General features: G+C 47.9%; 1 protein-coding gene across 2 annotated transcripts in view; it reads left to right on the forward strand.

The window, feature by feature from the left end:
- The window catches only part of PRIM2 (DNA primase subunit 2), a 458416-nt gene that overhangs the window by 108100 nt on the left and 326055 nt on the right, over positions 1 to 24261 (forward strand). For both annotated transcript variants that reach the window (XM_063916741.1, XM_063916740.1), the window contains one exon: positions 13313 to 13408. In XM_063916741.1, coding sequence (XP_063772811.1) covers positions 13313 to 13408 — 96 coding nt within the window. The remainder of the gene's footprint in view (positions 1 to 13312; positions 13409 to 24261) is intronic.

A 24261-nucleotide genomic window follows, 5' to 3' on the forward strand; every position in this document is an offset into this window, starting at 1 on the left:
CCCATTCTAAATTTAAAATCCCTAAACCTGTACTTAAAAAAGTTCAAGTTCAAGATGGAATCGCTCAGGGCAGTTATCTCCAGCCTGGAAGGGGGGGATTTTATGGTGTCACTGGACATAAAGGATGCATACCTTCACGTCCCCATATATCCTCCTCATCAGGCATACCTGAGATTCGCTGTACAGGACTGTCATTACCAGTTTCAGACGTTGCCGTTTGGGCTTTCCACGGCCCCGAGGGTTTTCACCAAGGTAATGGCGGAAATGATGGTGCTCCTGCGCAGACAAGGAGTCACAATTATCCCGTACTTGGACGATCTCCTGATAAAAGCGAGATCAGAGGAACATTTGCAGAAAAGCGTGTCGCTCTCCCTGAGAGTGCTGCAGCAGCATGGCTGGATTCTAAATCTACCAAAGTCACAGTTGGTTCCAACGATTCGACTGTCTTTCTTAGGCATGATTCTGGACACAGAACAAAAGAGGGTTTTTCTCCCGAGGGAAAAAGCCCAAGAACTCCAGAACATGGTCAGAGACCTGTTAAAACCGAAAAGAGTGTCAGTCCATCAATGCACTCGAGTACTGGCAAAAATGGTGGCGACCTACGAAGCCATCCCTTTCGGCAGGTTTCATGCGAGGACTTTTCAGTGGGACCTTCTGGGCAAGTGGTTCGGGTCCCATCTTCAAATATATCAGAAAATAACCCTGTCCCCCAGGGCCAGGGTGTCTCTCCTGTGGTGGCTGCAGAGTGCTCACCTTCTAGAGGGTCGCAGGTTCGCCATTCAAGACTGGGTTCTGGTGACCACGGACGCGAGCCTCCGAGGATGGGGAGCAGTCACACAAGGAAGGAATTTTCAGGGACTATGGTCAAGTCAGGAGGCTTGTCTACACATCAACATACTGGAATTAAGGGCCATATACAACGGCCTACGACAAGCGGAGAATCTTCTTCGCGACCTACCGGTTCTGATCCAATCAGACAACGTCACAGCCGTGGCTCATGTAAACCGCCAAGGTGGGACAAGGAGCAGAGTGGCAATGGCGGAAGCCACCAGGATTCTACGCTGGGCAGAAAATCACGTAAGCGCTCTGTCAGCGGTATTCATTCCGGGAGTGGACAACTGGGAAGCAGACTTCCTTAGCAGACACGATCTCCATTCAGGAGAGTGGAGACTTCATCAAGAAGTTTTTGCAGAGATAACAAGTCTTTGGGGACTTCCTCAAATAGACATGATGGCGTCACGCCTCAACAAGAAGCTTCAGAGGTATTGTGCCAGGTCAAGGGACCCTCAGGCAGTAGCGGTGGACGCCCTGGTGACACCATGGGTGTTTCAGTCGGTCTATGTGTTCCCTCCTCTTCCTCTCATCTCAAAAATATTGAGAATCATAAGACAAAAGAGAGTGCAGACAATACTCATTGTTCCAGATTGGCCTCGAAGGGCCTGGTATTCGGATCTTCAGGAGATGCTCACAGAAGATCCATGGCCTCTTTCTCTCAGGGAGGACCTGTTGCAGCAGGGGCCCTGCGTGTTCCAAGACTTACCGCGGTTACGTTTGAAGGCATGGCGATTGAACACCGATTCCTAGCTGGGAAAGGTATTCCTGAGGAAGTCATCCCTACTCTGATAAAGGCTAGGAAGGAGGTGACGGCGAAACATTATCACCGTATCTGGAGGAAATATATATCTTGGTGTGAAGTCAAGAATGCTCCTACGGAAGATTTCCACCTGGGCCGTTTTCTCCACTTTCTACAGACAGGAGTGGATATGGGCCTAAAGTTAGGCTCCATTAAGGTACAGATTTCGGCCCTATCTATATTCTTCCAGAAGGAATTGGCTTCTCTCCGAGAAGTCCAGATTTTTGTAAAGGGAGTGCTACACATCCAGCCTCCTTTTGTGCCCCCAGTGGCACCATGGGACCATAACGTGGTGTTACAGTTCCTAAAATCTCACTGGTTTGAACCTCTTCAGACAGTTGAATTTAAATTTGTCACTTGGAAGGTGGTCATGTTGTTGGCCTTGGCGTCTGCAAGGCGGGTGTCCGAATTGGCGGCTTTGTCTCATAAGAGCCCCTATCTCGTTTTCCATGTGGATAGAGCAGAGTTGAGGACTCGTCCTCAATTTTTGCCTAAGGTGGTGTCATCGTTTCATATGAACCAACCTATTGTGGTGCCTGTGGCTACGGGAGACTTGGAGGATTCCAAGTCCCTTGATGTAGTCAGGGCCTTAAAAATTTACGTAGCCAGGACGGCTCGGATTAGGAAAACAGAGGCACTGTTTGTCCTGTATGCAGCCAACAAAGTTGGCGCTCCTGCTTCTAAGCAGACTATTGCTCACTGGATCTGTAACACGATTCAGCAGGCTCATTCTACGGTTGGATTGCCGTTACCAAACTCGGTAAAGGCCCATTCCACTAGGAAGGTGGGCTCTTCTTGGGCGGCTGCCCGAGGTGTCTCGGCTTTACAGCTTTGCCGAGCGGCGACTTGGTCGGGGTCAAACACTTTTGCTAAATTCTACAAGTTTGATACCTTGGCTGAGGAGGACCACCTGTTTGCTCAATCGGTGCTGCAGAGTCATCCGCACTCTCCCGCCCGGTCTGGAGCTTTGGTATAATCCCCATGGTCCTTACGGAGTCCCCAGCATCCTCTAGGACGTAAGAGAAAATAAGATTTTAAACCTACCGGTAAAACTTTTTCTCCTAGTCCGTAGAGGATGCTGGGAGCCCGTCCCAGTGCGGACATATTTCTGCATGTCTTGTATATAGTTGTTGCTTTCATAAGGGTTATGTTACAGTTGGGATCAGTCGTTGGCTGATACTGTTTTGTTCATACTGTTAACTGGTTGCGTATATTCCAGGTTATACGGTGTGGATGGTGTGGGCTGGTATGAATCTTGCCCTTAGATTAACAAAAATCCTTTCCTCGTACTGTCCGTCTCCTCTGGGCACAGTTTCTCTAACTGAGATCTGGAGTAGGGGCATAGAGGGAGGAGCCAGTGCACACCCAGCTAAAGTTCTTTGTAGTGCCCATGTCTCCTGCGGAGCACGTCTATACCCCATGGTCCTTACGGAGTCCCCAGCATCCTCTACGGACTAGGAGAAAAAGATTTACCGGTAGGTTTAAAATCTTATTTTTTTTTCTAAGAACTAAGGGACATTTACAGGAGGGGAGAGGATGGCTATCCAAAATGAGGAAATTGTTTTAGCGGAGGGTTTGGGGGGCAGAGGGATCCTAATGCAGATTATACAATTTAGCATAATATTCAGAATACAGGTTAGCAATATCAAGGGGATCGAAAGTGTTAATCCAATTACAGGCCTGCTGACAATGGAGTTTACTTGCTTTATTCCCAGCTGTATAAGTGTGCAAGAGCAGATTGCATGCAAAGCATAAAAAGATTCTGTAGCTTGCGCCACACCTCTTGGAGCTATTTTCATAGGACTCTAGTTGAACTTTCTTGATTCTGGGACTCCAAAGGCAGTAAGGTAGACTCTAGATCAGATTGTGTTTTTCGAGAACAAACTTAAAGGTAAGCCTCCTCCTGAATAGAGGTACCGCTTTCAGAGTGCACCATTAAGTGAAGATAGTATTTTCAGGGGAGTTGGTCTGCATGTATAAAATGAGAGACTCGGTAATAGCCTTTAGAGTCTCAGGATCAGTCAGATGGTATTCAGGAAATTGCCAGGAGCGTGCAGGGGGCAAATTGCGACCTGTGGCCCAAATCCATAAAATAGGGACATGGTCATGTAATGGGAAGAATTTGAATTACCTTGGTACACTGGAGGATTCTCTTATCAGAAAGGACATGATCTATTCCAGAGTAGCTATTATAGACTAAGAAGAAAAAGATATCCCTCTCATCAGGAAAAGTGGTATGCCAGGCATCGTACAATTCAAACTTCACAGGCAACTTCTTAAAAGCAAGAGAAGAAGATCTATCTATTTTAGGATCTAGATCTAAGCTAAAATCACTTATTAGTATAGTGCTCCCTGGCATACTATGTATTTCCTCCAAAAGTTTCCAGAAGTAAAGGAACTTGGCGAGAATTAGGGGCATATAGACCAAATAAAAAGGGACCAAGTATCCTCAACCAGCCAACGCTTTTTGAGTGACAGTGGGCTCCATGGAACAAGACCCAGGAGGGCTCCTCTTAAAATATCCAGACTAATTTTCTAATATGCATATTGACAAGCCACAATGCTTTTGGGAGAATGTCCTTTGGAGAGATGAGTCAAATCTGGAGCTTTTAGGCAAGTCACATCAGTTCTCTGTTCACAGATGAAGAAATTCAGCTGTAAAAGAAAAGAACACCATGCCTACTGTGAAACATGGAGGAGTCTGTCATGTTTTAGGCCTCTTTGCTACGTCTGGCATGGGGAGATGCCCTGTCTCTGTGCAGGACTCAATGAAATCCCAAGCCTAACAAGACATTCTGGAGCAAAACATACTGTTCATTGTCGGAAAGCTCTGTCTCAGTCTCAGGTCAACAGGATAACCAAAAACACATCTAAGAGCATCCAAGAATGGCTAAGTTGTGGACCTTTCAAGGGTATAGAAATTTAATTTTCTCTGAAAGTAACTTTTGTTTGTTAGAATCCAACCAAGTTCTAACCTAGGATGTTTCCACACCATGATTGTATGTCGTATCTCATTCTGAGGGCGGTATTCAATTCTTTTCACCTTCTTCCACACCCGTTCTGTTTCTGCCGACGGGCTTGGTATAATAATTTCAGGGTAGCGAGGGCGCCCAACCATTTACGTAGCTAAATCTGATTACTATGGTCGCGATGTACGCGGTAACGGGGATCACTTTCGAAAGGAGATTGGGGGTGATATTTCATTTGAATCCCGCCCTGAATGTAAAAGATCTGTAAAGATTAGGGTTGAGGGCAGGATGTCAGCAGCTGGTGTTTGTCTTCACATTGTTAATGGACTGAGGAATGGTGAAAAATATTGTGATGTTGCTGGAAGCAACTTAGGGGTCTATTTACTAAGCCTTGACTGGAGATAAAGTCGCTGTAGATAAAGTACCAGCCAATCGGCTCCTAACTGTCATTTTTCAAACACAGGCAGTTAGGAGCCGATTGGCTAGTACTTTATCTCCAGCAACTTTATCTCCAGCCCAGGCTTAGTAAATAGACCCCTTAGTGTCTTAGTGCACAGATTGTAAAGAAAGCTGTATACCTATGATCAAGTGCCTTAGTGCAAATACTGTAAAGAAAGTAGTATACCTGTGATCAAGTGAATTCAATTGCCAGGATAATCGTCAGACCTCAATCCAGTAGAAAGTTTGTCGCAAAAAATTGGCTACAAAATCTCTAAAACGGAACAAGTCACCCTTGCTACAAAACCTTGTGCACACTGTGCCCCAATTACCAAGGCTTAAGGATTCCCAATTAAATAGTAAAAACTATTTGTTGATTTTTCTACAAGTATTTAGCATTTTTTACTACACTATTAATTTCAATAAATTTTCTTCTAACTCAGAGTATTGTACATGATATTGGCGCTTCGCCCCTGGGAAGGAGACCTTTCCCCATTCCATAGCATGTGAAGGAACAGGGGAAATGTCCATCCGTTGGGCATACACTGCCCGATGTGTCAGTCTTTCAACTGAGCAAAATATTGCATTGAATGAACATCCTGGGTGTTTCGGCATGCCTGACCGATCCACACTTTCTGATGGAATGCCCGCATACACTCTCTAAAATTATCTGGGCAATCCGCTGACTTTGGATAAATCGGCCAGATAATTATAGCGTCTATGTCCAGCTTTTAAACATATTTTTTAATACTGTACATAATAAAATATGATTAACAAAATCTTACAGAAAGCTTACGAAGATCGTGTGGTATCACATACCTACACACACACACACACACACACACACACACACACACACACACACACACACACACACACACACACACACACACAAATCATGTTCCATTGAAGTGATGCAGGACAACAAAATTGATGATCTGAAACCTGTGGATACAGATGTATCCTCATACACCAAGTATCAGTGTGCCATACGGCATAAGATGCCCAATACGACTGAGCCATACTGAGCGGTTTAGTGTAGCGACTTTTTCTGTAAAATTTTAATCGTATTCACATTGCAGATGCAGCAGAACACCACACGATCTGTACTAGAGATGCTGGGCTGCGACTAGCTGCACAGGAATTAGGTTTAAACACAAACAGACTCGTATATAAACTTGACTGCGGTGTCTGCATCATAGCTACAGACTCATTTGCACATGGATGTTCAAAAGTCGCACCTCAAAATGATCACTGTAGCCTAGCTAAGCAGTTTTGTTACTTTCAGTTTTTTCTCTAACGTCCTAGTGGATGCTGGGGACTCCGTAAGGACCATGGGGAATAGACGGGCTCCGCAGGAGACTGGGCACTCTAAGAAAGATTTAGTACTACTGGTGTGCACTGGCTCCTCCCTCTATGCCCCTCCTCCAGACCTCCGTTAGAATCTGTGCCCGGACAGAGCTGGGTGCATTTTAGTGAGCTCTCCTGAGCTTGCTAATAAGAAAGTATTTTAGTTAGGTTTTTTTATTTTCAGAGAGTTTCTGCTGGCAACAGACTCTCTGCTACGTGGGACTGAGGGGAGAGAAGCAAACCTACTAACTGCGGCTAGGTTGCGCTTCTTAGGCTACTGGACACCATTAGCTCCAGAGGGATCGAACACAGGAACCTAACCTTGGTCGTCCGTTCCCGGAGCCGCGCCGCCGTCCCCCTCGCAGAGCCAGAAGCAAGAAGACGTCAAAATCGGCGGCAGAAGACTCCTGTTTTCATATGAGGTAGCGCACAGCACTGGAGCTATGCGCCATTGCGCCCACACTACCCACACACTCCGGTCACTGTAGGGTGCAGGGCACAGGGGGGGGGGGGCGCCCTGGGCAGCAATTAAGTACCTCCTGGCAAAAGCAGCATATATACAGTTGGACACTGTTATATGCATGAGCCCCCGCCATTAATTTCACACAAAATCGCGGGACAAAAGCCTGCCGCTGAGGGGGCGGGGCCTTCTTCCTCAGCACTCACCAGCGCCATTTTCTCTCCACAGCTCCGCTGAGAGGAAGCTCCCAGGCTCTCCCCTGCAGACTCACGGTAGAAAGGGTAAAAAGAGAGGGGGGGCACATAAATTTAGCGCATTAATCATATATACAGCAGCTACTGGGTAAACACTAAGTTACTGTGTGATTCCTGGGTCATATAGCGCTGGGGTGTGTGCTGGCATACTCTCTCTCTGTCTCTCCAAAAGGCCTTGTGGGGGTCCTGTCCTCATATAGAGCATCCCCTGTGTGTGTGTGGTGTGTCTGTACGCGTGTGTCGACATGTTTGACGAAGAGGGCTATGTGGAGGCAGAGCAAGTGCATATGAATGACGTGTCTCCGCCGACGGCGCCGACACCTGATTGGATGGATATGTGGAAGGTGTTAAATGATAATGTAAACTCCTTGCATAAAAGGTTGGATAAAGCTGATGCCTTGGGACAGTCGGGGTCTCAGCCCATGCCTGATCCTACAGCGCAGAGGCCGTCAGGGTCTCAGAAGCGCCCACTATCCAAAATTGTTGACACAGATATCGACACGGATTCTGACTCCAGTGTCGATGAGGATGATGCAAAATTGCAGCCTAAAATGGCTAAAGCCATCCGCTACATGATTATAGCAATGAAGGATGTTTTGCACATATCAGAGGTAAACCCTGTCCCTGACAAGAGGGTTTATATGTATGGGGAGAAAAAGCAAGAGGTGACTTTTCCCCCTTCACATGAGTTAAATGAATTATGTGAAAAAGCGTGGGATTCCCCCGATAGGAAAGTGCTGATTTTCCAAAAGGTTACTTATGGCGTACCCTTTCCCGCCAACGGACAGGGTGCGCTGGGAATCCTCCCCTAGGGTAGATAAAGCTTTGACACGCTTATCTAAGAAGGTGGCCCTGCCGTCACAGGATACGGCCGCCCTAAAGGATCCTGCAGATAGGAAGCAGGAAAGTATCCTGAAGTCTGTTTATACACATTCAGGTACTCTACTGAGGCCGGCAATTGCGTCGGCCTGGATGTGTAGTGCTGTAGCAGCATGGACAGATAATCTGTCTGAGGAAATGGATACCTTAGACAAGGACACCATTTTACTGACCCTGGGGCATATAAAAGACGCTGTCCTATATATGAGGGATGCCCAGAGGGACATTTGCCTACTGGGCTCTAGAATAAATGCAATGTCAATTTCTGCCAGAAGGGTCCTGTGGACTCGGCAATGGACAGGTGATGCCGACTCCAAAAAGCACATGGAGGTTTTACCTTACAAGGGTGAGGAATTGTTTGGGGACGGCCTCTCGGACCTAGTTTCCACAGCTACGGCTGGGAAGTCAAATTTTTTGCCATATATTCCCTCACAGCCTAAGAAAGCACCGTATTACCAAATGCAGTCCTTTCGATCACAAAGAAGCAAGAAGGTCAGAGGTGCGTCCTTTCTTGCCAGAGGCAGGGGTAGAGGAAAGAAGCTGCACCATACAGCGAGTTCCCAGGAACAGAAGTCCGTCCCGGCTTCCACTAAATCCACCGCATGACGCTGGGGCTCCACAGGAGCCAGGAGCGGTGGGGGCGCGTCTCCGAAATTTCAGCCACCAGTGGGTTCGCTCACAGGTGGATCCCTGGGCTATACAGATTGTGTCTCAGGGATACAAGCTGGAATTCGAAGTGATGCCCCCTCACCGTTACCTCAAATTGGCCCTGCCAGCTTCCCCCATGGAACGGGAAGTAGTGTTAGCGGCAATTCACAAGTTATATCTCCAGCAGGTGGTGGTAAAGGTTCCCCTCCTTCAACAAGGAAGAGGATACTATTCCACAATGTTTGTGGTACCGAAACCGGACGGTTCGGTCAGACCCATATTGAATTTAAAGTCCCTGAACATTTATCTGAAAAGATTCAAGTTCAAAATGGAATCGCTCAGAGCGGTCATTGCAAGCCTGGAAGAGGGGGATTTTATGGTGTCTCTGGACATCAAGGATGCTTACTTGCATGTCCCCATTTATCCACCTCATCAGGAGTACCTCAGATTTGTGGTACAGGACTGTCATTACCAATTCCAGACGTTGCCGTTTGGGCTCTCCACGGCACCGAGAATATTTACCAAGGTAATGGCAGAAATGATGGTGCTTTTTCGAAAGCAAGGAGTCACAATTATCCCATACTTGGACAATCTCCTCATAAAGGCGAGGTCCAGAGAGCAGTTGCTGATCAGCGTAGCACACTCTCAGGAAGTGTTGCAACAGCACGGCTGGATTCTGAATATCCCAAAGTCGCAGCTGATTCCTACAACGCGTCTGCCCTTTCTGGGCATGATTCTGGACACGGACCAGAAGAAGGTGTTTCTCCCGGCGGAGAAGGCTGAAGAGCTCGTGACTCTAGTCAGAGACCTCTTAAAACCGAAACAGGTGTCGGTGCATCGCTGCACGCGAGTCCTGGGAAAGATGGTGGCATCATACGAAGCCATTCCCTTCGGCAGGTTCCATGCGAGGATCTTTCAGTGGGATCTGTTGTACAAGTGGTCCGGATCGCATCTTCAGATGCATCGGCTGATCACCCTGTCCCCGAGGGCCAGGGTGTCTCTTCTGTGGTGGCTACAGAGTGCTCACCTTCTCGAGGGCCGCAGGTTCGGCATACAGGACTGGGTCCTGGTGACCACGGATGCGAGCCTCCGAGGGTGGGGTTCAGTCACTCAGGGATGAAACTTCCAAGGGTTGTGGTCAAGTCAGGAGGCTTGTCTGCACATAAATATCCTGGAACTAAGGGCCATATACAACGCCCTGAGTCAAGCGGAGCCTCTGCTTCGCAACCAACCGGTGCTGATTCAGTCAGACAACATCACCGCAGTGGCTCATGTAAACCGCCAGGGCGGCACAAGAAGCAGAGTGGCGATGGCGGAAGCCACCAGGATTCTTCGTTGGGCGGAGAATCACGTGCAAGCACTGTCAGCAGTGTTCATTCCGGGAGTGGACAACTGGGAAGCAGACTTCCTCAGCAGGCACGACCTCCACCCGGGAGAGTGGGGACTTCATCACGAAGTCTTCACTCAGATTACAAATCGATGGGAACTGCCACAGGTAGACATGATGGCGTCCCATCTCAACAAAAAGCTACAAAGGTATTGCGCCAGGTCAAGAGACCCTCAGGCGATAGCTGTGGACGCACTGGTGACACCGTGGGTGTTCCAGTCGGTCTATGTGTTTCCTCCTCTTCCTCTCATACCCAAGGTGCTGAGAATCGTAAGAAAAAGAGGAGTGAGAACAATACTCATTGTTCCGGATTGGCCAAGAAGGACTTGGTACCCGGAACTGCAAGAAATGCTCACAGAGGACCCATGGCCTCTGCCTCTCAGACAGGACCTGTTGCAACAGGGGCCCTGTCTGTTCCAAGACTTACCGCGGCTGCGTTTGACGGCATGGCGGTTGAACGCAGGATCCTAGCGGAAAAAGGCATTCCGGAGGAAGTTATTCCTACGCTGATAAAGGCTAGGAAGGACGTGACAGCAAGACACTATCACCGTATATGGCGAAAATATGTTGCCTGGTGTGAGGCCAGGAAGGCCCCTACAGAGGAATTCCAGCTGGGCCGGTTCCTTCACTTCCTACAGTCTGGAGTGACTATGGGCCTGAAGTTGGGGTCCATAAAGGTCCAGATTTCGGCCCTATCCATTTTCTTTCAAAAGGAACTGGCTTCTCTTCCTGAAGTTCAGACGTTTGTTAAGGGAGTGCTGCATATTCGGCCCCCTTTTGTGCCACCAGTGGCACCTTGGGATCTCAACGTGGTGTTGGGTTTCCTGAAATCCCACTGGTTTGAGCCACTTAAGACCGTGGAGCTAAAGTATCTCACGTGGAAGGTGGTCATGCTATTGGCCTTAGCTTCGGCTAGGCGTGTGTCAGAATTGGCGGCTTTGTCATGTAAAAGCCCCTATCTGGTTTTCCATATGGACAGGGCAGAATTACGGACTCGTCCGCAATTTCTGCCGAAGGCGGTGTCATCTTTTCATTTGAACCAACCTATTGTGGTGCCTGCGGCTACTCGTGACTTGGAGGATTCCAAGTTGCTTGATGTAGTCAGGGCTTTGAAGATCTATGTAGCCAGGACGGCTGGAGTCAGGAAGACTGACTCGCTGTTTATCCTGTATGCATCCAACAAGCTGGGTGCTCCTGCTTCAAAGCAAACCATTGCTCGCTGGATCTGTAGCACGATTCAGCAGGCTCATTCTGCGGCTGGTTTGCCGCATCCAAAATCAGTGAAAGCCCATTCCACAAGGAAAGTGGGCTCTTCTTGGGCGGCTGCCCGAGGGGTCTCGGCATTACAGCTTTGCCGAGCAGCTACTTGGTCGGGTACAAACACATTTGCTAAGTTCTACAAGTTTGATACCCTGGCTGAGGAGGACCTTGTGTTTGCCCATTCGGTGCTGCAGAGTCATCCGCACTCTCCCGCCCGTTTGGGAGCTTTGGTATAATCCCCATGGTCCTTACGGAGTCCCCAGCATCCACTAGGACGTTAGAGAAAATAAGATTTTACTCACCGGTAAATCTATTTCTCGTAGTCCGTAGTGGATGCTGGGCGCCCGTCCCAAGTGCGGACTTTCTGCAATACGTGTACATAGTTATTGCTTAATAAAGGGTTATGTTATGTGGGCATCCATTGTTGATGCTCTGTTGTGGTTCATACTGTTGACTGGGTAAGTTTATCACAAGTTATACGGTGTGATTGGTGTGGCTGGTATGAGTCTTACCCTGGATTCCAAAATCCTTTCCTTATAATGTCAGCTCTTCCGGGCACAGTTTCCTTAACTGAGGTCTGGAGGAGGGGCATAGAGGGAGGAGCCAGTGCACACCAGTAGTACTAAATCTTTCTTAGAGTGCCCAGTCTCCTGCGGAGCCCGTCTATTCCCCATGGTCCTTACGGAGTCCCCAGCATCCACTACGGACTACGAGAAATAGATTTACCGGTGAGTAAAATCTTATTTTTTGTGCAAATAACATGCATGTTTTAAACAAATAAGATGCTCTGGGCTCTCAAGTTCCACAGAACCTGGTGCCCTGAGACGTTCTGTTTGGAGCGACTGCTACCACAGTGTATAAGGACACATCTGTAGATTATCAATAGGGCGAGTATTTCTTACACCTTAAAGTTTTAGAAATATTCATGAATTTACATTCTTAAAAAGGTTTAAATATAACCTTATGTTTTGTATTCTTCATTATTATATTGCTCATTCAAATTTGTGTTAATAAAGGAATTTCTGAAATCTAATTCACAAATTGTGAATGTGCAGGTTCTCTCTCTCGCTCTCTCTCTTTCTCTCTCTCTCTTTCCCTCTCTCTCTCTCTCTCTCTCTATATATATATATAAAATCACATCCTGAACCCTGCACGTAAACAAGATGTATATTATACGGGATGAGGTCAGGATGCTGGCAGTCGGAATCCAGAAACGTGGTCATAATGCTGACGCTGCACTCTTACACCGGATAAAGTGCGGATGCCAGAATACCGACCGCCAGCATTCCAGTTGTAAGTATGGGGGGACAGTCATCGTCAGCACATGATGGGGAGGTTAGGGTTAGGCTGCACGGAAAGGAGGGTCAGGGGGGGTCTAGGGTTTGGGTGATGTGACGTATACTTACCTAGCCCTATCGGGATTGACTTCATCGGGATGCTGCAGTCGGTCTTCTGACCGGCATCCTGAATGACTAGATATCATATAACACCCTGTTATACATTAACTGGAGGTGATGAAAAATGTGGGTATGGGACTGAGGGTCGACACCCATTGGTCGACAGTGGATAAGTCGACACTAGAAATAGGTTGACACAGCCATTAGGTCGACATCAACAAGTTTGACATGTAAAATATGATTAAAATTATTTTTTATTCCAAAATTATGCAGAAACTGGACCTAAATCTTAAAATGATAAAAATATGTATTTATCTGCCACATACAAATCATAAAGTTTTGATCAATGAGGTTGTGGACTTGTTTGAACTTGGAAAAATAATTGCCCTAATTATTAGTTCTGACTCCAAAGTGTCCCAACATGTTTCTAAATGCACTTCTGACTTTTATATGATGATGTACAATGACTTTTTGAGCATTTCTCAAATAAAATCTGTATGTAATTGTAGGAGATAAGCAAAATAAAATTATTATTATTTTTTAATACAGTTCTTGCTTTGTATTTTTTTAATGATCACAATTTATTTTAAAATTTCACAAAATGTTTACATTTGTGTTTTTTTTGTTTTTGTTTTAGATCAGTGATGAAGAAAAGCTGAATCTTCAGGATGAACTCACCAGCTCAAGCTTTGGGCTCAGTTCTGTTAAGTTGGAAGACTTGACGTTTTACAGAGTAGGTCGTATTTTTATGTCTGTCTACTTAGGATGTAAGGTATTTTTCTCTAATGTCCTAGGGGATACTGGGATGGATTAGTACCATGGGGTATAGATCGGGTCCATTGGAGCCTGACACTTTAATAAATGTTCAGTGTGTGCTGGCTCCTCCCCCTATGCCCCTTCACCAGACTCAGTTTAGAAAAATGTGCCAGAGAAGCCGGGTGCATTCTCTGGAGCTCCAGAGTGTTTTCTTCAGAAATTTATTTTAGCTGGCACCAGTCTGCCTGCGTCGTGGGACTTAGGTGTTTGACCGAATGATTTGCATCCCCGCTGACAGGACAATGGCTTCTGAATCGCTGTTTCAAATCCCCCCAGGGTGTGCGCACTTGCCGGCTGCATGCCCCCACCCCTAACAGGTGCCGAAGGTGCGGTGAGTACAGAACCGGGGTCCCGATTAGCAGGTTCCCGGTGACCATGTCGGCATAAGGGCGAGGCGGGCACCTGATTGCGGGCTGTGGTGCCCGCTGAGGACACCCACACTGGTGCTGGCGTGAAAAGGGGTTTTTACTACGTTTTGCACAAAATAATGGTTAAAGCCAGTATAATCTTATAGAGGGACCGCGCACCATTATGGGGGCGGGACTTCCCAGAGAGCGGGACCAGCGGCTCAGAGGCGCCATTTCCAGTGGCTGCTGACCTCCAGGCTGCATGCAACGCGCTCCTCCTCCTCCACAGACCCTGCTAAATCACCTTGTACTGGTACCAGGGGATTTATAAATGGGGGGAGCAAATAGATAATAACAAACGCCAGCTGCCTTATCTAGGTCTCTGGTTTATTACCAGCAGAGCACTGCTTTGACTGTGTGGCATTGTGTGCTGGCCTCATCCCTCTCTATATCACTCCATTCAGGCTGTCTGGGATTCTGTGTTATTTCACTAATCTGTGTTATATTATTGCACTGTTTTTTTTTCTTTGATACTGTGTGTATTTCTACTGTTTCAGAATGTCTGGCAAAAAGGCTGTGTGTCCCTCATGCAACACAAAGTTTTCCCTTTCACTAGGGGGACCTCTCCTATGTATCAGTGCTCTCTCCCTTCACAGGGTAGCAGTATGCAGGAGCCAGAGTGGTTAGAATCATTTAAAGGAATGATTGTTAATACAGTATTGATACAGAGTTGGCTACTGCCAGACAAGAAAGGCAGACCCTCAAGAAGTCTGTGGATGTTTTTTTAGTCAAAGCTGTTGACCACAGGTAGGCTCCTCCGCTTCCCCCGCTGTTCTCTCATAAATGCACACTCCCACATCTACTTCAATCTGACTCTGTTACTGAGATGCCAGATTTGGATGAAGATGAAGTGGACATGGAGGGTGACAATACTCTTTCTCAGGGTGTGGAGGCCCTGATATAGTTTCTTAGGGAAGTCCTCAACATACCAGATAGAGAGACAGAACCTGAGGAGTTGTTTTTGTAATGTAAAACCAAAATCGACTGCCACCTCTCCTATCTCCAAGGAATTAAACTCACTCTTTAAAGAGGCGTGGGTCAATCCTGACAAGAAATTTCAAACTCCTAAACGACTACTAAATTCTCTCACTTTCCCGCCTGAGGATAGGAAAGTCTGGGAGATCCATCTGATTGTGGATACGTCAGTGTCCAGGCTGTCACGTAAGATTGTGCTGCTTGTACCTGGGGCAATCTCTCTTAAAGACCCTGCTTACACTGAAGTGGGTGTCGCTCAGATGTCCACCATTGCTTGTGGGTGGATCATGAGGGCCATGGTTAAATGGTCTGGTAATGTCATAGAGGGGTTTAACACTCTGCCTCAGGATGAGATCCTGACTCTACTGAAACATATCCAGGATTCTGCTAATTTCATGAGTGAGGTGATCAAGGAAATAGGCCTCATTAATGCCCGTGCCACCGCTATGTCGTTCTCCGCTTGCAGAGCTCTGTGGCTGCGACAATGGTCAGCGGATGCTGATTCCAAGAAAGGCGTGGAGAATCTTCCTTTTACAGGAGATGCCTTGTTTGGGAAGAACTGAACAAGTAGATTTCTTAAGCAACGGCGTGTAAGTCTACCTATCTGCCGTCTGCTGCGACTCCGGCTAGATGTCCCTATCATGGGCCCTCTCTGTAGTTCTTTCGTGTGGCCAGATTTAGAGGCAGAGCCAGAGGTACCTCAAATGCAGCTAGAGAAAATTTGAGGTAAATCCTGTAAACCAGCGGCTGCTGGATCTCTGGACCAGGCCTCCGGATCCTCATCCACTAAGCTGTCTGCGTGGCGGTTGGCCCTAGCTGCAGGGGGACTTTCAGGTGGGCGCTCGACTACAATACTTCACCCATGTGTGGACGGAATCCTGCCGGGACCCTTGGATAAGGGACCTCATATCCCAGGGTTACTGGTTGGCATTTCAAGCACTCCCTCATCACAGATTATTCAAGTTAAGCTTACTAGCTTCTCCTGTAGCAAAGTTACTTTACAGGATGCCATTCAAAAAGTACTTCAAATGAAGCTTCTTGTTCCAGTCCCTCCCCTGTTGCACAACAGGGGATTTTATTGAAGTCTATTCGTGGCACTGAAACCGGACGGTTCGGTGCGGCCGATCTTGAACCTCAAATCTCTGAACCCATACCTACAGGTGTTTAAGTTCAAGATGGAACCCCTAAGAGCGGTGGTCTCTGGTCTGGAGGAGGGGGAAATCCTGGTTTCTCTAGATATCAATGATAAATATCCACACATCCGAATATGGCCCCCTCATCAGGCTTATCTCAGATTCGCTATACTGGGCCACCACTTCCAGTTTCAAGCCTTACCCTTTGGTCTCTCCACGGCTCCAAGGGCATTCACAAAAGTCATGGCGCAGATGATGCTCCAACTCCACATGATAGGAGTCAACATAGGGGGTAATTCCAAGGTGATTGCAGCAGGAATTTTTTTTAGCAGTTGGGCAAAACCATGTGCACTGCAGGGGGGGCAGATATAACGTGCAGAGAGAGATAGATTTGGGTGTGGTGAGTTCAGTCTGCAATCTAAATTGCAGTGTAAAAATAAAGCAGCCAGTATTTACCCTGCACAGAAACAAAATAACCCACCCAAATCTAACTCTCTCTGCAAATGTTATATCTGCCCCCCCTGCAGTGCACATGGTTTTGCCCAACTGCTAAAAAAATTTCCTGCTGCGATCAACTTGGAATTACTCCCATAGTTCCCTACTTGGATGATCTAATAAAGGTGGTGTCCAGGGAGAGAGTGCTGAACAGCATCAACTTGACTACTCGTCTTCTTACGGACCATGGGTGGATCCTAAATTTCCAGAAAGCTCACCTGGAACCGTCAGAGAGTTCAGTTCCTGGGAATGATAGAAGACACGGTGTCTCAGAAGGTATTCCTCCCCATGGACAAGGCCTTGACAATTCAGGCTATGGTCCGCTCTGCTCAGACACCGCAAGATCTTGGTACACCTTTGCATTCGCCTACTAGGCAACATGGTGTCCTCCTACGAGGCAATCCAGTATGGCAGATTCCATGCCTGTCCGTTCCAGCTGGATCTGCTGGACAAGTGGTCAGGGTCTCACCTGCACATGCACCAGAGTATATCTCTGTCGCCAAAAGCACAGATCTCTCTGTTGTGGTAGCTACAAGTTTCTCACCTTGTGGAGGGTCGGAGCTTCAGACCCCAGTCTTGGACTCTGCTGACAACGGATGCCAGCCTCCGCGGTTGGGGAGCGGTGATTCAGGATGCTCAGTTCCAACTGAAGTGGTCGCTTCAGCAGTCTTCGCTTCCGATAAATGTTCTGGAACTCGGGGCAATTTACAGTGCTCTTCTACAGGCCGTAAAGGTGCAGTCGGACAATGCCACGGCAGTGGCGTACATAAACCGACAGGGAGGAACAAAAAGCAGGGCCGCAATGCGAGAGGTGTCAAAAATACTCCTCTGGGCGGAAACCAACGCAAGGGCCGCCTCGGCCATATTCATTCCGGGAGTGGACAACTGTGAAGCGGACTTCCTCAGCAGGCACAACCTCCATCCGGGGGAATGGAGCCTTCACCTTCAGGTGTTTCAACTGCTGGTTCACTGGTGGGGCTGTCCACAGATTTACCTGATGGCTTCTCATCTCAACAAGAAGCTGCTTACACTAGGGGAGAACATTACCCATGTGCCTGGGTTACACCAGGGGAGAACAGTAGTATATGCCTGAGTTACACCAGGGAAGAACAATACTATATATTTTACCAAGAAATTTGAAAAGAGCAGGGAGCGCCAATAGTGCACTATTGGCGCTCCCTGCTCTTTTCAAATTTCTTGGTAGAATCATCACCCGTTCGGAATCGGGTTTGTGGTGGGGAAGCGACAGTTGGAAGTCCCAGAGGTGCACACTGATAAAGACCGATCGACCAGCGAGACTTGGTGTCAGTGATTGTGAGGAACATTTGCTTCTCGTCCAGCCTGGGACTTGTAGTTTCACGGGACTCTGACTTTTCCTTGTTTTTGCGCTCATACTATCTTTATCAAATACTATATATTTGCCTGGTTTATACCGGGGAGAACAGTAATATATGCCTGGGTTACACAAGGGGAGAACAGTAGTATATGTCTGGGTTACACCAGGGGAGAACAGTAGTATATGCCTCGGTTACACCAGGGGAGAACAGTAGTATATGCCAGGGTTACACCAGGGGACAAAAATACTATATATTTACCTGGGTTACACCAGGGGAGAACAGTAGTATATGCCTTGGTCACACCAGTGGAGAACAGTGGTATATGCGCCTGGGTTACACCAGGGGAGAACAATACTATAAATTTGCCTGTGTTACACCAGGGGACAACAGTAGTATATGCCTGGGTCACACCAGTGGAGAACAGTGGTATATGCGCCTGGGTTACACCAGGGGAGAACAATACTATAAATTTGCCTGTGTTACACCAGGGGACAACAGTAGTATATGCCTGGGTTACACCAGTGGAGAACAGTAGTATATGCCTGTCTTACACCAGGGTAGAACAGTGGTATATGTGCCTGGGTTACACAAGGGGAGACCAATACTATATATTTGCCTGGTTTACACCAAGAGAGAACAGTAGTATATGCCTGATCTACACCAGGGGAGAACATTAGTATATGCCTTGGTTACACCAGGGGAGTACAGTAGTACATGCCTGAGTTACACTAGGGGAGAACAGTAGTATATGCGCCTGGGTTACACCAGGGGAAAACAGTAGTGTATGCGCTTTGGTTACACCAGTGGAGAACAGTAGTGTATGTGCCTGGGTTACACCAGGGTAGAACAGTAGTATATGTGCCTGGGTTACAGTCTGGGTCAGGTAGATAGTATATGGATAAGCAGATTATAGGACAATGAGGTGAAATAAAAAAAATAAAAAAAAATGAAAAGAAAAAACAAGAAATCCAAAAATAAAATGAATCTCTCTGGTTCACAGTGCAGCTGTCTTACCTTACCACTGGCCAGAAGGGTATGGGTATACTGTTGCTCGCTCAATTTTCCCCTCCTTATCTGCTGGAACCCAGTGCAGGGTGCAGGAGCCGGCAGTGGGAGCACAGAGTGATGGCTGAAACATCACAGGAGTGGGCACAGGGGGATGGGTGCTCGCTCTCATTGGAGGCTGTCTACGCACACTGATTATAGTGCATACAGGGAGTGGCTTCCGAGTGTGATGCTGCCTCTTCCAGTCAGTACGGGCCACAGACTCTACTGTCACGTCCTCAGATACACTGTGTGTGTGAGGGGTGTGTAAGCGTAGGAGGTGCCCTCCAGGCTTCAGACCTTTGTTCTGGCCCACAGCGTATTTGACTCATTCCTGACGGCTGTGACCTTAAGAGGTCTTCCATTTGAGTACCTAATTTTTAAAATTAATACGTTTCATAGAAGGTTCTGAACATGTTTTTATATATATATATTTCTCTTACGTCCTAGAGGATGCTGGGGACTCCGTAAAAACCATGGGGTATAGACGGGCTCCGCAGGAGACATGGGCACTCTAAAGACTTTAGAATGGGTGTGCACTGGCTCCTCCATCTATGCCCCTCCTCCAGACCTCAGTTAGATCATGTGCCCAGAGGATACTGGGTGCACTGCAGGGGAGCTCTCCTGAGTTTCTCTGAATTTTGTTAGTTTTTTTATTTTCAGGGAGCACTGCAGGCAACAGGCTCCCTGCATCGTGGGACTGAGGGGAGAGAAGCAGACCTACTTGAATGATAGGCTCTGCTTCTTAGGCTACTGGACACCATTAGCTCCAGAGGGTCGGAACGCAGGTCTCACCCTCGCCATTCGTCCTGGAGCCGCGCCGCCGTCCTCCTCACAGAGCCGGAAGATAGAAGCCGGGTGAGTATTAAGAAGAAAAGAAGACTTCACAGGCGGCAGAAGACTTCAGATCTTCACTGAGGTAACGCCATTGCTCCCACACAGACACACACAGCGGGCACTGTAAGGGTGCAGGGAGCAGGGTGGGCGCCCTGGGCAGCAATTTTAAACCTCTAGGGACACTGGCATATAAAGTAGATACTGCGGAGGCAGTATATTAATAAACCCCCGCCAGTATAAATAATTTGAGCAGGACCGAAGCCCGCCGGTGAGGGGGCGGGGCTTGGTCCTCCAGCACTAACCAGCGCCATTTTCTCCACAGCACACTGCAGAGAAGCTGGCCCCGCGGACTCTCCCCTGCTGAACAAGGTTACAGAGGGTAAAAAAGAGGGGGGGGGGGGCACATTTCATTGGTGCAGTGAGTGTATTTATATATTTATATAAAAGCGCTGTACTTACTTGGATTTTATTCCAGTTTCAGGTGGCGCTGGGTGTGTGCTGGCATACTCTCTCTCTGTCTCTCCAAAGGGCCTTATTGGGGGACTGTCTCCATATAGATATATCCCTGGGTGTGTGGGAGTGTCGGTACGTGTGTCGGCATGTCTGAAGCGGAAGGCTCATCTAAGGAGGAGGTGGAGCAGATGATTGTGGTGTCTCCGTCGGCAACGCCGACACCTGATTGGTTAGATATGTGGAATGTTTTAAATGCAAATGTGGCTTTATTACATAAGAGATTGGACAAACAGAGTCCAGGGATAAAACAGGGAGTCAATCAATGGCTTTGACTGTCACAGGGCCCTTCAGGGTCTCAAAAACGTCCCCTGTCCCAAGTTGCAGACACTGATACCGACACGGATTCTGACTCCAGTGTCGACTACGATGATGCGAGGTTACGCCCAAGGGTGGCCAAAAGTATTCATTATATGATTATTGCAATAAAAGATGTTTAACATATCACAGATGACCCCTCTGTTCCTGACACGAGGGTATGCATGTTTAAGGAAAAGAAACCTGAGGTAACCTTTCCCCCATCTCATGAGCTGAACGCGTTATTTGAAAAAGCTTGGAAAACTCCAGACAAAAAACTGCAGATTCCCAAGAGGATTCTTATGGCGTATCCTTTCCCTGCACAGGACAGGGTACGGTGGGAATCCTCGCCCAGGGTGGACAAGGCTTTAACGCGCTTGTCCAAGAAGGTGGCGCTACCGTCTCCAGACACGGCGGCCCTCAAGGATCCTGCTGATCGCAGACAGGAAACTACAGTACCTTAAAATCAATTTATTCACATACGAGTGCTTTGCTCAGACCGGCAATAGCATCAGCTTGGGTTTGTAGTGCGGTAGCAGCTTGGACAGATACCTTGTCAGCTGACATTGATACCCTAGATAGGGATACCATTTTATTGACCTTTGGTCACATTAAAGACGCAGTCTTATGTATGAGAGACGCTCAGAGAGACGTTGGGCTACTAGGTTCAAGAGCCAACGCCATGGTGGTTTCTGCTAGACGAGCCCTGTGGACCCGCCAATGGACGGGTGATGCCGACTCAGAGGCATATGGAAGTTTTGCCTTACAAGGGTGAGGTTTTATTTGGGGAAGGTCTCGCGGACCTGGTTTCCACAGCTACCGCGGGTAAATCTACCTTTTTGCCTTATGTTCCCCCACAGCAAAAGAAAACACCACAATATCAGATGCAGTCCTTTCGGTCGCATAAATCCAGAAGAGGTCGGGGCTCTTCCTTCCTCGCCAGAGGTAAGGGTAAAGGGAAAAGAAATCCTGCCATGGCAAGTTCCCAGGAGCAGAAGTCCTCCCCGGCTTTTACTAAATCCACCGCATGGCGCTGGGGCTCCACTGAGGGAGTCCGCGCCGGTGGGGGCACGTCTTCGACTCTTCAGCCACGTCTGGGTTCAGTCAGACGTGGATCCTTGGGCGATGGAAATTGTATGCCAAGGCTACAAGCTGGAATTCGAAGAGGTGCCTCCGTGCCGATTTTTCAAATCGGCTTTATCAGCTTCTCCCCCAGAAAGGGAGATAGTTTTAGCTGCAATTCAAAAGCTGTGTCAACAGCAAGTGATTGTCAAGGTTCCCCTAGTTCAACAGGGGAAGGGTTACTATTCAACCCTGTTTGTGGTTCCGAAACCGGATGGCTCGGTCAGACCCATTCTAAATCTAAAATCCCTAAACCTGTACTTGCAAAAGTTCAAATTCAAGATGGAATCGCTCCGGGCAGTTCTCTCCAGCCTGGAAGGGGGGGATTTTATGGTGTCACTGGACAGAAAGGATGCATACCTTCATGTCCCCATATATCCCCCTCATCAGGCATACCTGAGATTCTCTGTACAGGACTGTCATTACCAGTTTCAGACGTTGCCGTTTGGCCTTTCCATGGCCCCGAGGATTTTCACCAAGGTAATGGCGGAAATGATGGTGCTCCTGCGCAGGCAGGGAGTCACAATTATCCCATACTTGGACGATCTCCTGATAAAAGCGAGATCGAGAGAACAGTTGCTGAAAAGCGTGTCACTCTCCCTGAGAGTGCTCCAGCAGCATGGCTGGATTCTAAATCTACCAAAGTCACAGTTGGTTCCAACGACTCGCCTATCGTTCTTAGGCATGATTCTGGACACAGAACAAAAGAGGGTTTTTCTCCAGATGGAAAAAGCCCAGGAACTCCAGAACATGGTCAGAGACCTGTTAAAACCGAACGTCAGTTCATCAATGCACTCGAGTAATGGGAAAAATGGTGGCGACCTACGAGGCGATCCTCTTCGGCAGGTTTCATGCGAGGACGTTTCAATGGGATCTTCTGGACAAGTGGTCCGGGTCCCATCTTCAAATTCATCAGAAGATAAGCCTGTCTCCCAGGGCCAGGGTGTGTCTCCTGTGGTGGCTGCAGAGTGCTCACCTTCTACAGGGTCGCAGGTTCGGCATTCAGGACTGGGTTCTGGTGACCACGGACGCGAGCCTCCGAGGATGGGGAGCAGTCACACAAGGAAGAAATTTTCAGGGACTATGGTCGAGCCAGGAGGCTTGTCTACACATCATCATTCTAGAATTAAGGGCCATATACAATGGCCTACGACAAGCGGAGAATCTTCTTCGCGACCTACCGGTCTGATTCAATCGGACAACGTCACAGCCGTGGCTCATGTAAACCGCCAAGGTGGGACAAGGAGCAGAGTGGCAATGGCGGAAGCCACCAGGATTCTTCGCTGGGTGGAAAATCACGTAAGCGCTCTGTCAGCAGTCTTCATTCCGGGAGTGGACAACTGGGAAGCAGACTTCCTACGGAAGATTTCCACTTGGGCCGTTTTCTCCACTTTCTACAGACAGGAGTGGATATTGGCCTGAAGTTAGGGCCGAAATCTGTACCTTAATGGAGCCTATCTATATTCCTTCAGAAGGAATTGGCTTCTCTCCCAGAAGTACAGACTTTTGTAAAGGGAGTGCTGCACATCCAGCCTCCTTTTGTGCCCCCAGTGGCACCTTGGGACCTTAACGTGGTGTTACAGTTCCTAAAATCTCACTGGTTTGAACCTCTTCAAACAGTTGAATTAAAATTTGTCACTTGGAAGGTGGTCATGTTGTTGGCCTTGGCATCTGCAAGGCGGGTGTCCGAATTGGCGGCTTTGTCTCACAAAAGCCTCTATCTGATTTTCCATGTGGATAGAGCAGAGTTGAGGACGCGTCCTCAATTTTTGCCTAAGGTGGTTTCATTGTTTCATATGAACCAACCTATTGTGATGCCGGTGGCTACGGGGGACTTGGAGGATTCCAAGTCCCTGGATGTAGTCAGGGCCTTAAAAATTTACGTAGCCAGGACGGCTCGGATTAGGAAAACAGAGGCACTGTTTGTCCTGTATGCGGCCAACAAGGTTGGCGCTCCTGCTTCTAAGCAGACTATTGCTCGCTGGATCTGTAACAGGATTCAGCAGGCTCATTCTTCGGCTGGATTGCCGTTACCAAATTCGGTAAAAGCCCATTCCACTAGGAAGGTGGGCTCTTCTTGGGCGGCTGCCCAAGGCGTCTCGGCGTTACAGCTTTGCCGAGCAGCTACTTGGTCGGGTTCAAACACCTTTGCAAAATTCTACAAGTTTGATACCCTGGCTGATGAGGACCTCATGTTTGCTCAATCTGTGCTGCAGAGTCATCCGCACTCTCCCGCCCGGTTTGGAGCTTTGGTATAATCCCCATGGTCCTTACGGAGTCCCCAGCATCCTCTAGGACGTAAGAGAAAATAAGATTTTAAAACCTACCGGTAAATCTTTTCTCCTAGTCCGTAGAGGATGCTGGGCGCCAGTCCCAGTGCGGACATATTTCTGCAAGGCTTGTATATAGTTTTTGCTTACATAAAGGTTATGTTACAGTTAAGATCAGTATTTGGCTGATGCTGTTTTGTTCATACTGTTAACTGGTTGCGTATATTCCAGGTTATACGGTGTGGATGGTGTGGGCTGGTATGAATCTTGCCCTTAGATTAACAAAAATCCTTTCCTCGTACTGTCCGTCTCCTCTGGGCACAGTTTCTCTAACTGAGGTCTG

Source organism: Pseudophryne corroboree, chromosome 4 (genome assembly GCF_028390025.1).
Source record: "Pseudophryne corroboree isolate aPseCor3 chromosome 4, aPseCor3.hap2, whole genome shotgun sequence".
NCBI classification, from domain to species: Eukaryota; Metazoa; Chordata; class Amphibia; order Anura; family Myobatrachidae; genus Pseudophryne; species Pseudophryne corroboree.